The sequence below is a fragment of the Hemiscyllium ocellatum genome, chromosome 17 (assembly GCF_020745735.1).
Source record: "Hemiscyllium ocellatum isolate sHemOce1 chromosome 17, sHemOce1.pat.X.cur, whole genome shotgun sequence".
Lineage (NCBI taxonomy): Eukaryota > Metazoa > Chordata > Chondrichthyes > Orectolobiformes > Hemiscylliidae > Hemiscyllium > Hemiscyllium ocellatum.
This window is the reverse complement of record NC_083417.1, coordinates 53,651,216-53,666,087: the sequence shown is the minus strand read 5'-3', so window position 1 is coordinate 53,666,087 and position 14,872 is coordinate 53,651,216. Positions and strand designations below refer to the sequence as shown.

The 14,872-nt window shown below is 38.9% G+C and overlaps 1 protein-coding gene across 8 annotated transcripts in view; it reads right to left on the bottom strand.

Moving 5' to 3' along the window:
- Positions 1–14,872, bottom strand: part of tsnaxip1 (translin-associated factor X interacting protein 1) — a 58,166-nt gene that overhangs the window by 6,300 nt on the left and 36,994 nt on the right. For 5 of the 8 annotated variants that reach the window (XM_060837752.1, XM_060837754.1, XM_060837746.1 and 2 more), the window contains 5 exons: positions 14,358–14,486; positions 13,150–13,308; positions 9,274–9,383; positions 1,678–1,798; positions 992–1,098 (listed from right to left, as the gene is read on the bottom strand). In XM_060837752.1, coding sequence (XP_060693735.1) covers positions 992–1,098; positions 1,678–1,798; positions 9,274–9,383; positions 13,150–13,308; positions 14,358–14,486 — 626 coding nt within the window. The remainder of the gene's footprint in view (positions 1–991; positions 1,099–1,677; positions 1,799–9,273; positions 9,384–13,149; positions 13,309–14,357; positions 14,487–14,872) is intronic. The other 3 variants (XM_060837751.1, XM_060837753.1, XM_060837749.1) reach the window with 3 other exon arrangements.

The following is a 14,872-nucleotide window of genomic DNA, read 5'->3' as shown; positions in this document are numbered from 1 at the left end:
CAAAACATCACTTGTCTGCCATGGAGTAGCAGAAAGAAAAAAAAATCAATTCTTAAAAAGGTTGTATTATAGAAACTGCCATGCAAGAGTCTTTTCTCACTCCAAATTGAGATATATTAGCAATACATGTTTACTTTTTATAAACTGATTCAACAGTCAAATCCTTGCTAAATAGTTTTAACAGTGAACGGGAGAAAATTTATTGCAGACCTACATAGGCAAGTAGTCTGATGTCAAATTGTGAAGGAAATACCCATGTCCTACTGTTATTTTTCAACTGCTGTATGGTTTCTCTGCACTGATTAACAGTCAGTCAACGCTGATGGTTTTTTTTTCCCCCATGGTCATAATATGATTATATTGTGCATACCAACACAAGGATCATACTAATGAGCTACTTTGAGCTGCTTCATTTTTCAGCTGGGACACAAATTAGCTTTAATAATGTGGTTGAGAGTAGTTAGGTACACAAAAATATTACACTGTCACCACTGAGCCATCTGGAATGCTATACAAAAATGTCAAAGTTCTAATCATAACTGTATTTCATTTGCAGTATGATCTCAGTTTAAAATATAACTAAAAGGAAAATGAATTATTGCAAAAAAGCTTCACCTAACAAAAATTTAGATTTTACTTCTGATTAAATTTGAAATTCATCTATTTTTAATGAGCCCTCTAGTTACTGCAAGAGCCAGAAGATCTGTAGTTTGTTTCCCAGTAATCTGCTGCTCATAAACCCAAGAACAAAAGCAGCTTCATCATGCACTTTTAACCTTGTAATTTATGTTACCAAGATGAAAAGGAATATTACTTAATATTCCTAAAATACTACAGGTACAATGGGCATTGCTTTAAAGCAGAAATAACTTGAGATTTGTAGCTACATGAAAGTCAAGTCTGATATGAACAGAATACTTCAATTAGTGTTCTACATCATAGAGATTTGCTTATTCTGGTGGAAGATCATCAACAATAGTTTGTCTCTTACTCTTTATCTTCCAATGCTTTTCTTAGTTCATCGAGGTATATAGTTTTCTCTGCTGTATATTGAGTTTGCAGCAATGCAATAAAAGCTCCTGCTGTGCCTTCTGTATTCTGTAGAGCACCAAAAAATAAATAAGAATACATACTCAAATGTGATGGGAGTTAGTGTTAGAGAAATTTGAAATTATGAAATTTACAAAAGCTTGCAAGGACACTACTTGTTGAAAGATGCTTGGAATATATAAGCCATCTTTTTTACAGTCTTCCTGGTTTCTTAGGGACAGATATGCCAGTGGTTAAATATTGTTGAGAATAAAACTAATGGCATCAGATTGGGACTTAAAATAGCTCATATTTCCAGAAGACTACTTTTTATTTTGATAAAGTTAAACACTTATCCTGCATTACTCAGCGAGAATATAATTTGTGGCAAAGCTCAAAAGATGTGAGATTTAATAATAAGGGACAATTGGGACCCTGGTAAATGGTTAGGAAGCCCTATTCCACCAATGAAGTTTAAAAATTTAAGGTGTTTGGGAGGAAGGATATTCCCTGTAAACTGGATGTTGAGAGAACCCTTGTCTAAAGACACCAGCCTACCTCTTTGAATTTTCTTGAACATAACATGTGCAAGATATTCATTGTCTAAAAGATTGGTCAAGTTACAATAGTTCTTTTTAAAAACATTACCTCTTCAAATAAGGTATTATATTTAATTTTTTTCTCATCTCCAAGTTGGGTCGTTGCAGCAACAATTAGTTCTTGTATGTACTTTTCATTCTTATTAGGGAGGGCTGTCTTCAAAGTTTGACTGTAAGGAAAAATTTTCGATCTTTAATCTTAAAGCTACAATGGAAAGTTGTAGGTGTACATTTACTTCTGGCTTTAGGTTTCATTCCAGGATTTAGTTTCACCTGTTGCATGAACATTTTAGCAGCATGAAACAGCATGCCTCCAGGTACACAATCCTTTATCTAAAATCCTTGAGGCCAGTTGTTTTTTGGAATTCGGAATAAATGACATATTCATGGTGAAATAAAAAATATTACCTAACAGCAGATGAACACGTGAATAGTACAAGTGCTGAGACACAACTGACACCTGCCAGTGCTGTGCCGCTGGGCCACGGTGCCACGTCACATCTGAGTGATGTGGTTGGAGTGGGTGTGGAGTTGGGTCACCTGTTCGCACGCCAAAATGACGCTCCACACTCCACGAAAAAGATTTCAGAGCCTTTCCGATTTCTGATAAAGGATTGTGCACCTGTACTACATAGTTGCAATTCGAGTGGTATTCACCACTACCAAAAATCTCACCAATTATGATCAAAACAAGAACATTTAAACATTTCCCCTTGGCATTCAGTGACATTACTATCGTCACACCTCCACTATCAACAGTCTGGAGCTTATTATTGGATAGAAACTTAAGTGGGCCAGTCCTATAAATAAAATAACTACAACAGGTCAGAAGCTGGGAGTTCAGAAGCAGGTGTCTCCCAGCAGTGAATGGCAGCAAAGAGCTACAAAAACTGAACAATAAAGAATGGTTTTGGATCAGGGCATTAAAAAAAAACTTATTATACTAATGAAAGGGCTAGTAAACCTTGCTGTCTCCAAACATGAACAATGGATCTTTGGCTGTCAGGCAGAAACAAATTGATAAGTTGAAACTGAGTCAATTATGGGCTTACCATAATGATCAACGTGACTCAGTTTTTGAAACACTTCAATTATACTTTTCTGAATTCTTCCCTTGATCTGCTAAGAATCTAACCATCTGGTAAAACAATCTAGACTAATAATTTCTCTCAAGACCAAATACACGTTCTTGAAACCTAGTTCTGAATAAATCTTGTTTTCAACTGAAAAGTGGATTAAATATCTTTCCAATGAACCTCATATAGCTGTGTCTTTGTCTAGTGGAATCTTGCCTGAATCTGAGTTCCTATTAGAAAAATCTCTCACTGGTGATTAACTACTTGTATGTATACATGTGTATTGTGACAACCATCTGTCAGGTTTCAATGTATGAATGAACTATATTTCTGATTTAAGCCCAAAGCCTGTTTAAGAATCATTTTAAAAATTGGATTTCACCAGCAGGGTTTGAAGCAAACATGTCAAATTCTGTATGCAGACAGAAGACAAGAAAATCAAAACCATTCATTTTCTCTTATAACAAAAATATGTAAATAGTCTACATAAATAGTAATGTAAGGGATCACATTATAGCATTATCTCATCTCAGTGTTTATGCACAGCCTTGTGTTAAGTTTAAGAGTGTAAATAATTAGCACATTGTCAAACAAAGCTAATCTTACTCAACAGCCTTGGCTCAGCACTGTCTATAATTCCTTAGAAACAAACAATTTCTTCGAAGACTTGTCACTATGATAATAGGTGATGAATGACCAATCAAGGAATAGGTAGGAAAGCATCAAAGGCAAAACACATCAAATCGAAACAGCAGGATGAAGAAAAAGCCCAATGATTAGAAAGCACCCCTGGGCACATGTCTGAAAATTTTTAAAAAATTGGAAGCAATTCCAGTGATAAGCCATGGAACAAACTCTACCACTTCATGATGTTTGAAAGATTCTGGAAAGCCCAAACAAACTGACAAGTGGCAAAACTGGAGCCAGATATAGGAATGCTTCAGGGTTAGCATCTAAACAAATAAAAAAAACTAGAACCAGCTGGTACTCTCCTTGATGCAATCAGTAGCTTTGCAGACAACACTTCAACACGGCAAAGTATAAGAGCCATAAATAAAGAAACTGACACTTACATTATTCATCTTTCAATGCTTATTTCAGCTTTCAACAACATCTGGTATAATTACAACATTTAAAACACATCTGAATTGGTTTATGAATAGGACGGATTTGGGCCAAATGCTGTCAAATGGGACTAGATTCATTTAGCTTATCTGGTCAACATGGGTGAGATGGAGTGAAGGGCTTGTTTCTGTGCAGTATATCTCTATGACTCTATGTCATGAGGGCAAAATTTGACAAATGCATACTCCTGATCAAAATTTGAGAGAGTATAGATTCCTTTACTAACAGCCCAAATTAATTAGTTGATAATTGTGAAGATGGAAGCTGGAAAGAATATCGAATTAGACAATATGTCATTGTCAGAGTTTTGAAAGAAAACTCATTGGACTTTTTATAATCAAGGGAAGAGTTGACACCAGCAAAAGCAATGCAATTGGCAAGGCAGGCAGAAATGAGAATATAGAACCGCAATTTTATTCATGGTGACTGGGAGGCCTCGGGGAATAAATCCTACAGTTGAGGCACATAGACCACGAAAGTGAAAATATACCCTGTGGTTTCCAACCTGAGGCTGGAAGCCACAGAATTAAATAGAGTGGAGATAGCCATTATATAAATCTTCAAGCTGTGGTGGGAAAAAGATTTAATTGCTGTGAAAATTTCCTGCCAAAAACATGGAATGGCATGCCTGCAAGAAGTTGTTTGCTGCAGCAAAATCGTCAAATTCAAAAACAGCAAGACCCCCAATAGGTTGTGGGACCTAAGCACTATTAAATAACATTTAAGAAGAAATTGTTGACAAATCCAAGGAAAATTATTAGACTGATCAAAATTAAAGTAAATGGCACAAAACTATTCTAATATTTGACAGTGGGGCAGGTGTATCATTCCTAACAGACATAAAAATGGCTAAAAGAAAACTATTTGAGACAACTGTGGCTCACTGGTTAGCACTGCTGCCTCAAAGCACCAGGGTGCCAGGTTCAATTCCAGCCTCGGGCAACTGTCTGTGCAAACTCCACACATTCTCCCCGTGTGCCAGCGTGGGTTTCCTCCGGGTGCTCCGGTTTCCTCCCACAGTCCAAAGATGTGTAGCCAGATGAATTGGCCATGCTAAATTGCGCATACGGTTAGGTACATTAGTCAGAGGGAAATGGGACTGGGTGGGTTACTCTTTGGAGGGTTGTTGTGGACTTATTGGGCCGAAGGGCCTGTTTCCACACTGCAGGGAATCAAATCTACAATTTGACTCCAGAAACCATTAGACATTTAACCAGAAGTACAAGATCAGTTAACTGAGACTTGTGCAAAGGAAAATCGTAGAAACCCTACATGTGTTTTAAAATTACAAGAGCTCATTATGAAGCTGGAAAGCTTCTATGACTTGTGAGTAAGTTGATGAATTGGATAGCTGGGAGAAACCATAAGGATTCACAGCCAAATTCCCAAAATTGAGAATTCTGATTGGAGAAAGCTAAAGTCATCTTATCATATTACATTGAGATCAGACATCGATCCTGAGTGTTTATACATTCCGAGACTTCACATCCACTTATGAAGAAAGTGAAACACAAAATGGAGACAATGCTACAGCAGAGAGTGACTTCATCAGTACCAAAACCAATGAATTGCTGTTTGGCATGGTGACAGCACCAAAAAAAGCAGTTGACAGAAATTCACTCAGTCAAAAGGTGCGGCAATGGAAAAGCACAGCCGGTCAGGCAGTATCCAAGGAGCAGGAGAGTCAATGTTTTGACCATAAACTCTTCAGCAGGAATTTGTGTGTGTGTGTGTGTGTCGGGTGGGGTGGGGGATGGAAAAGAGGTAAGGTAGCTAGGAATGCAATAGGTTGGGGAATGATGGTGATAGGTTGGAGTGGAGGGTGGAGTGGATAGGTGGGAAGGAAGATGACAGGTGGGACAGTTCAAGAGAGTGGTGCCGAGTAGGAGGGTTGGATCTGGGATAATGTGGGGCAGGGGAAATCAGGAAATTGATTCTGTGTAGTTGGAGGGTCCCAAGGCAGAAGATGAGGTGTTCTTCCTCCAGTCGTTGGGTGACTAGGCTAGCATCATCCACTGCCATTTTCACCACATACAGTCAGACCCCACCACCAGACAGATATATTTCCCTCGCCACCTGTTTCAGCATCAGCATTCCACAGAAAACATTCCCTCCGTGACTCCCTCGTTACGTCCACACTCCCCCACTAACCCACCTGAGTCCTTTCCTTGCCAGCGCAAGAGGTGTAAAACCTGCATCCACACCTCCCCCCTCACATTCATCCAAGGCCCAAAGGATCCTCCCACATCTGGCAGAGATTTTCCTGCACCTCCAAACACCTTATCTACTGTGTCCATTGCTCTCGATGTGGCTCCTCTTCATTGGGGACAGGAAGCCAACTTGTGGAACATTTCAGAGAATATCTCCGGGACACATGCACAAAAAAACCCCACTGCCCTGTGGTCAACCACTCCGCCAAGGACATGCAAGCCCTGGGCCTCCACCACAACCAAATTCTAGCCACCCGACGATTGAAGGAAGAACATCTCATCTTACGCCTTGCGACCCTCCAACCACATGGAATCAATGTCGATTTCACCAGCTTTCTCATCTCTACTTACCCCACCTTATCCCAGATCCAGCCCTCCAACTCGGTACCGCCATCTTAAACTATCCCTACCTGTCCATCTTCCTTGCTACCTCTTCATTCCGACCTATCACCATCAGTGGCCATCTTCATCTACCTATCACATTCCTAGCTACCTTCCCCCCCCCCCCAGCCCCATCCCCTCCCATTTATCTCTCAGCCCCCTGGGGCCATCCCCCACATTCCTGATGAAGAGCTTATGCTCAAACAGTTGACGATCCTGCTCCTTGGATACTGCCTGACCAGCTGTGCTTTTCCAGCACCACACTTTTTGATTGATCTCCAGCATCTACAGGCCTCACTTTCTCCGAGAAGTTCACTCACACTCGTCATGGATGGCAGTTCTATGAAGCTAGCAAAAGAAAGCATAATTTTTTTTTAAAACCTGATGCTAGCAGTGGCTTTTGCCAACTAATGTTTAAATGAAGAATCAAAACTACTGACAGTGTTCACTGCACTGTTTGGAAGATAATGGTTTAATATTTAACCTGTTGACATATTAGCACCCAAAAATGTTCAAGAAACCATAGCAAACATCCTAGAAGGACTAGAGAAGTCAAATAAATTGAACATTCATTTTCTAAACTTACACAAGAATTGGCATTGCCCAGTAAATTACATATTAATATTCTGGGGCAGGGACAATATGGAGTGGAGCTGAAAAAAAATTTTCAATGGTTAAATAGCAAGTGATATAATTAGGAATACACCATTCAATCCCTTCATAGACTACCATTCTTTGAGGTGAAGGTGAGGACTGCAGATACTGGAGATTAGAGTTGAGAGTGTGGTGCTGGAAAAAACACAGCAGGTCAGGCAGCATCCAAGGAGTAGGAAAATTGATGTTTCGGGCAAAAGCCCTTCATCATTCAGCACCACACTCTCACTACCGTTCTTTGAGAATGAAACTGATTTGCAACATAACTCCCTTATCCCATATTCCTTAATACGTTTGAATACAAAAATCTATCAAGTTGAGCTTTAAAATACACAATTTTACAAAATTTATTCATGAGATGTGAGCATGACTGGCAAAGCTGGCATTTGTTACCCCATTCCTAAATTCCTTTGAGAAGCTGACGACAAGCTACCTTCTCAAACTGTTTCAATCCATCTAGTGTAGGTACACCAACAGTGCTGTTAGGAAGGGTGTTCCAAGATTTAGACACAGCTACAGTGAAGAAATTCTATTTCAGGAATTTGCATGGTTTGGAGGGGATCAAGTGGTGGTCATCTTATGTATCTGCTGTCCCTATACATCGAAGTCATTTACATTGCAAGTTTATAAGTAAGACTTTTGCTGCAGTGCACCAATTGTTGCTGCCTTTGTACATTGATGGTGATGAACAGAATGGTTAAAATTATGGATAAGATGGTAATTAAGCAAGCTTATTTTTTCTACATGGTGTCAAGCTAAATTGATATCATGCCCATCCAGACAAGTGGAGAGTGTTCCATCACATTCCTGACTTGCAGATGATGGGCATATTTTGGGAAGTCAGGAGATGAATACTCAATAATATGCCACAATATTTATAATGGCAAGCTCAGTTAAATTTATGGTCAGTGATAACCCACTAGATATTAATGGTGAGAGATTCAGCAATAAACGTAGAATCATACAGTACAGAAAAGGCCGTTCAGCCCATCAAGTCTGCACCAAACAAACTATGCTAAATCTACACTAAGGGTAAAAAATGAGGTCTGCAGATGCTGGAGATCACAGCTGAAAATGTGTTGCTGGTTAAAGCACAGCAGGTTAGGCAGCATCCAAGGAATAGGAAATTCGACGTTTTGGGCATAAGCCCTTCATCAGGAAGGGCTCCTGACCGAAACGTCGAATTTCCTATTCCTTGGATGCTGCCTAACCTGCTGTGCTTAAATCTACACTAAGCCTACAGTCTTGAATGTTATAGTTATGGACTAAACCAAACTCCTTCAAAATATATTAAGATGGTAGACCCGACTCTAATGTTTTCTTATTTTAAAGGTAAGTGCAAGGCAGTGTGTTCTGGATGCATCATTCCTGATGAAGGGCTTATGATCGAAACATCGGCTCTCCTGCTCCTTGGATGCTGCCTGACCGGCTGTGCTTTTCCAGCACCACACGTTTTGACTCTGACCTCCAGCATCTGTAGTCCTCACTTTCTCCTTGTATAATTGTCGCAAAATGTCTTTATTCTTGCATCATAATTATTTCTGACACACATCAGAACATTCAATCGTAAAACAAGAATCACACATAACATCACAAAAACGTGAGCACAGAATGAGGCCATTTGACCTGTGGTTTCAAAAACAGCCATCAAGCTTAATCTGACCTTTTAGGTTTTTATGGCTAAATACCATATTAAAAAGTGCATTTACTTACTGAGTCATCAGAATACCCAAGACAAGAGAGTTTTGTCTGTACCGATTGATACAATTGGATTAGTTTTCACTTTTCAATTTGTCTTTTTTTTAAATCATTCTTCCTTTTTTAATCTTTGCCTGACCAAATGCCTGCAGTTGAAAAGGTCAGCTGACAGCCACCACTGGCTAGCAATGCCTCATCTTCAAAGTCCAGTTGTAAACCCTTGATCATCCCCACCTTCTTCCCAGTTTGCAGCCACTGTTGTTGGAGATTGTACAGTTCCCTTCCCCGAAAGGAAGTTATTTTGTGTTAGTGCGCTTTGTGTCTGTACTCCACTGGATTAAGTGCATCAACTTTGAGAGGGCAGTTAAGTTTCAGGCTGATGATCTTTGAGACTCGGAACCATGCAGCTAGTTAGGGGTGTACATGTTCTTTCGCCCCACTTATTGCACCATTCATTTGATTTCCCTGGGCAATCTAAATGCAAGTTTCAAGAATGCTGACCTGAATTCCTGTTTAGAAAGAATTCCCTTTCTGGAGGTGTCTGAATGATTCAGTTGTTCCAGTACATGTGCAATATGTTCAATCTGCCCATGGTATACACTTTCATCTACCTACAAAAGAAAAAGGAAAACACAAGTCCAATTAGGCAGAATATCTTAGCAAATTATGTTTTTTTAGATTAGATTAGATTACTTACAGTGTGGAAACAGGCCCTTCGGCCAAACAAGTCCACACCGACCCGACGAAGCACAACCCACCCCATTCCCTGGTGACAAGGTTGCTCTATTTGTTTATTAATTTCATGTTAATCTTAACTTTTTATGGTAAATTTAACAAATACAGCACAAGTATCTATTAACAATGCAGTTGATAACTAACAATTAGCATCTCTGATATCGAAAGGGAACAATAATAAGTCTTGTCTTTCATTCCATCAGACTGTGAATTATTGTCAGAGATTTAAAAACATGCTTTAAAAACCTCTAACTCTTCGTTTTTGTCTTTTTTGCTCTTATTCCCTCATTGTCACTAGATTCATAATCTAGAGGCCGTCGCTAAATAATGCCCAGGAGCTTGTGTTCAAATCCTACCAAAAAGTTGTTGAAATTTAAATTAATTTAATTAATCTGAATTCCAGGCCAGTTATCAGGAATGGTATCCATGAAATTATAAAGGATAACTGGGAAAAACCCATCGGTCTCACTAATATTCTTTAGGGAAAAAAAAAATTGCCATCCTTTCTTGGTCTAATCTACATGCGACTCCAATCCCCCAATAATGTGGTTAACTCTTAACTACCCTTTGAAATGGCCTAACAAGGCAATCAGTTCAATTACCTTGAAAGAGAACTCTTTTTTAAAAGAAAGAAAATCCTATCTTTCTTTACCTCTTTCTTTCTGTAATTGATAAAATGTTGAATTTACCTGTTCTAATTCACTCTCCTTCGTATTCAAATACACCATTTGTTCTGTTAAACAAGTGTCTCATTGATCTCGATGTGATCTTATCAGCCAACTTTTAGTAGAATAAAAATTTAAATAAACCATACAGGGATCAGCCTATTAACTTGAAATGCAAAGTTTTTAGTCCTTAATTTTACTTTTTGTTGTCCTTTATATTCCCTTCATTTCCTTTCCTTGTATTTGTTATAAATTTAAAATATGCCTAAGATAGCCTCTTGGTTTTAGCAATGCTAGAGCTTTCCTCAAGTAGATCTACATCCTCATGATCAGGAATTTATTAAATGCTAGAAGTTGAGGGGTTGGAGCTATTAAAAGGAGTTTTGATTAATTGCTGTAATGTAGTACAGACTGCTGCCACTGTACATAAATAATGGAAGGAATTAATTTTTAAGTTTGTGAATGGGATGACAGTCAAGCATGTGGTTTTGTAGTGAATGATGTTCAGCTCCAAATAGTTTTGGCACCGCACACATCAAGCAAGTGGACAGTATTAAACTATATTCCTAACTTGTGCCTTGTAGATGGTAGACAGGCTTTTGGTGCGTTACTGACCTCAAAATTCAAAAGTCTCTATCTGGGAGTTGGGCGGGTTGTGAAGGCACAGGATGGGAGTGGAGTCCGTGAGCTGCTTTTGGCGGGTGGGTGAATGACAAGGGATAATGAATGACGAGATAGCGTGAATGATAGGGTGTGTGAAATCAGAGAGTGATTGGAGTTGGCTGACTGAGTTGGGGTAGTGGTGTGTAGATGTGTGTGTGTTTGAGAGAGAGAGGAGAGAGAGATTGGGAGTGCAGGATGGAGAATTTGAATTTGAATTGGGTGACTAACAGGCTGGATGGGCGGACAAATGAATAAGTGTCTGCTTGGGGACGTGTGGCGAGTTACTGACTGGGTACTGGAAGAGTGGATATTTATAACAGGAAGACGGGTGGGTGAATGAGGGGGAGCAAACTGGACATTCCTACAATGCTCCTCCTCCTCCTCCTCCCCCCTCACAATTCCCCAAAATGTACTCAATGCAAAAATTTACCGACATACCAGGCTGGGACAAATCAGCCTACAAGGAAACCCACTTCCATGTAAATTCTCCCAAGGAAAATTCAAAGTGTGCCCACCTGGCACAAACCAAGATCAGTGTAAATCCAACTCTTTGGCTCACCCTGGTCCCCACCCCATTCCCTGGTGATCAAACTCTTCTTTCTTTAGCTCTGCCTCTTAATTGAAAAGGACAAAATAGATTACTTACAGTGTGGAAACAGGCCCTTCGGCCCAACAAGTCCACACCGACCCGCCAAAGCGCAACTCGCCCAGACCCATTCCCCTACATTTACCCCTTCACCTAACTCTACGGGCAATTTAACATGGCTAATTCACCTAACCTGCACATTTTTGGACGGTCAGAGGAAACCGGTGCACCCGGAGGAAATCCACGCAGACACGGGGAGAATGTGCAAACTCCACGCAAATAGTCGCCTGAGGCTAGAATTGAACCTGGGTCTCTGGTGCTGTGAGGCTGCAGTGCTGCCCACTGTGCCACCCACAATTGTCAATTTATTGCTTTGTGTTTATTTTGATAAAATTCAAGTTTATCTACGTGGCAAACCTCTTCTTTCTGAAATATACTCACTGGCTACCCGTGTGAAGAAAAAATTGAAATGTGACCCCCACCATGTGAAATAATCATGGAGTTAAAAGGTAACGTAATGGAGGTTTTCAACTTGATGAAAAATTTCAATCAAGAGGATAAAGTAAAACTTCCCTATTGCGAAGGGGGTCAATATTCAAGCCACTGATGTAAGATCATTAACAGAACCTAAACAGGAGGAAGAATAATATTTCTATCACTCAACGATGAAAGCTCTACTTGAAAAGATGGTGGATTCTGATTCGATAAGTAATGTCATTCTGCTATAATGTGACAGTTGTGTTCCTCTACAATCATGCACTATAGAAAATTGCGTTGTAGAACATTGCTAATAGAAAATTGCTACATCCGTTCAGTAGAAAGTTTGCATTATCCAAACAATGTCCACAATTCGTCAATTGTGTTATAGCCAACTTACATTGACGAAACCCGTGTTATCATAGAACGAGTTTTAAAAGGTAAGCTAGTCAGATATTTGTGGCCGAGGAACTTATAAGATTGTAGACACAAAGGAGCGTAGGATTAAGTGCAACAGCACTTTAAGATCCAGCACAGGCATAATGAGTGGAATGTCACCCCTTTGAGCTTCTGATCCTATGAAATAACCCTCCTTGTTCAAATGGCAAAAGAAATGGATGCAAGAATAGGCGTACAGTGCTGCAGCACTATGCTACTCATCCAGAAGCTCATGGCTGTTCTTTGATTTCAACTCCACTTTCTTCCCATCCCAATATCCCTACAGTCCAACAACCTCTCTATCTCAGCCTTTAAAGTACTGAAAAATTCAGCATCCAAAATCCTTTGGATTAGAGATTTCTAAAGATTCACAACCATCCAAAGATGCACAATGCCTCCTCATCTCAGACTTAACTAATCCAATAAATGAACCAATAATCTTTTGTGCTGTTGAAACCATCATTGGCATTCCTATGCTAACACCAATGTCATGTTAAACTGATTAAAAGAGAAAGGTGTGTGCTGCCAAAATTCCTTAAGTTTTCTCTCTGGTTGTAAAGAAACACAGCTTTATCTCTGCATCTCGAGCAGTACAGCTGAGAGTACAAATCCAAGAATTCGGGCAAATCAATACTACATCCCACACTCCTGTGGCATGCTGTGTAGATACTGTAGCAATGAACAATTGAACCCTGTGAAACAATGAGCGTATTGAGTCATTAATAGGAGGTTAACAAAAAATCCATTTAACTGTTTGATAAATGCTATTTAAAATTCTGTTAATTTTATTGAATAAGAGAAGGCCAAACTCACAATTCCATTGAGAATACTGAAAAACAAGCTGATGAATTCATCTTTCTGATGGTTCCTGCAGCCATAATAAATGTTGTAGGCCCAAAGCAAGGCAGAGTCTCCATACTTCTTCTGGAGAAAGTTATGGAAAAACTCAGGAAGGCTAGACCTTGTCCCACTCTATATTTTAGGGGAAAAACAATAATTAGATTTAGTTGAAATAAATTTCTTTATAGAAATAGGATGCTCTACAATAGGCATAATCACATCTTGATTATCAGTAGATGTAAAATAATTTGTTTTATTCATGGAAGTTTCTTTCCATTGCATAATTATTACAGTCTTCAGGAAATTGATTAATGTATTATACTAGCATGAAAAGCTATAACTTAGCATTTTTAAAAAAACAGCTCAATGTTTTTATATCACATTTGACTATTCTTTCATCCTGCTTTGTCCCTTCTGACTTTCCATCATGTATACTGCCATTGAACAGCAAATATAAATGAGATTTCTAGTCATTTACTTTTTCTCCCTAGTCCAGACCATTTCCAAATGTAGAATTTTCACAGGAATACGTCAGTTACATCAGAATGTTGGTAGCTTCACTCACTGTCAGCAGTGGGCATTGGGAAACATGACCAACACAAATATTTCACCTGGAATCAGCTCATTTAATAGAAACTACAATTCAGCCTGCAGTCTCCCTATCTGCAGGTTACATGTTCACTGAGATTTGCCAAATCATTGGAATACTTAAAAAGTGATTAAGTGCAATAGGTAGATGATCCTTGAAGATACAGGATAAATCATAGAGTAAGTTCATGGTTGGGAGACATTCAGCTTAGCACTAGTAGAAAAGTTAGAAACATATAATTTATGACAGAGGGCACTACTTTCTGACACGGAGACTGACCGGTGTTTTGCAGAATACTAGCATGCTTATAGTGCACAAATAATATAAATTCAAACTCAGTATCAATGTGTATGACATGTGAAACTGACAAATTTTTTGGCTTTAGCATGTATGAGTATACAAACTCCAGCTCAATTGATGAGTTGCTAATATTTGACTGCTTTCTTTGTTTTTTGCATTGTTGAAATCTTTTTAAAAACGTTATTCCAAAAAAGATTCCATTGCTAACCTTACAAATACAAATTACCTCTTTTGTAGGAATTAATATCATCTCTGAAAATGTCACTGCTGGGATTCTAAAGAATATACATACCTGGAGATCTGATGCCATCTTTTCTTTCCAGACTTCTTTAAGAACTTTGGTTATGCTTTCTTTGGCTAAATTCACATTTTTGATTAGACCATCATGACGCAGATATGCAATAACATCTTCTCCAGTACCCTATACAAAATATCATTTTGTTTATAATCCTTGTTTTACATTTAGATGAGACATTAAATCAAATCCCTGTCAGTCCATTCAGATGCACATAAAAGATCCCTTACAACTATTTTCAATCCAGAACATTTCACAGAATTGTTGCAATGCAGAAGGCAGCCATTTGGCCTATGATGTCTGCATTGGTGATTCAAATGAGCATTTCATGTCATGTCATTTTCCCACCTTTTCCCTGTAACCCTGCACATCCTTCCTTTTGAAGTTAATAGTCTAATTCAACTTTGAATGCTCCAATTAAACATGTCACCAATACACTCACAGTTAGTGCATTCCAGATTTAACGACTTGCTGCTTTTTCCATAGAATAGATTGGAATCCCTACAGTGTGG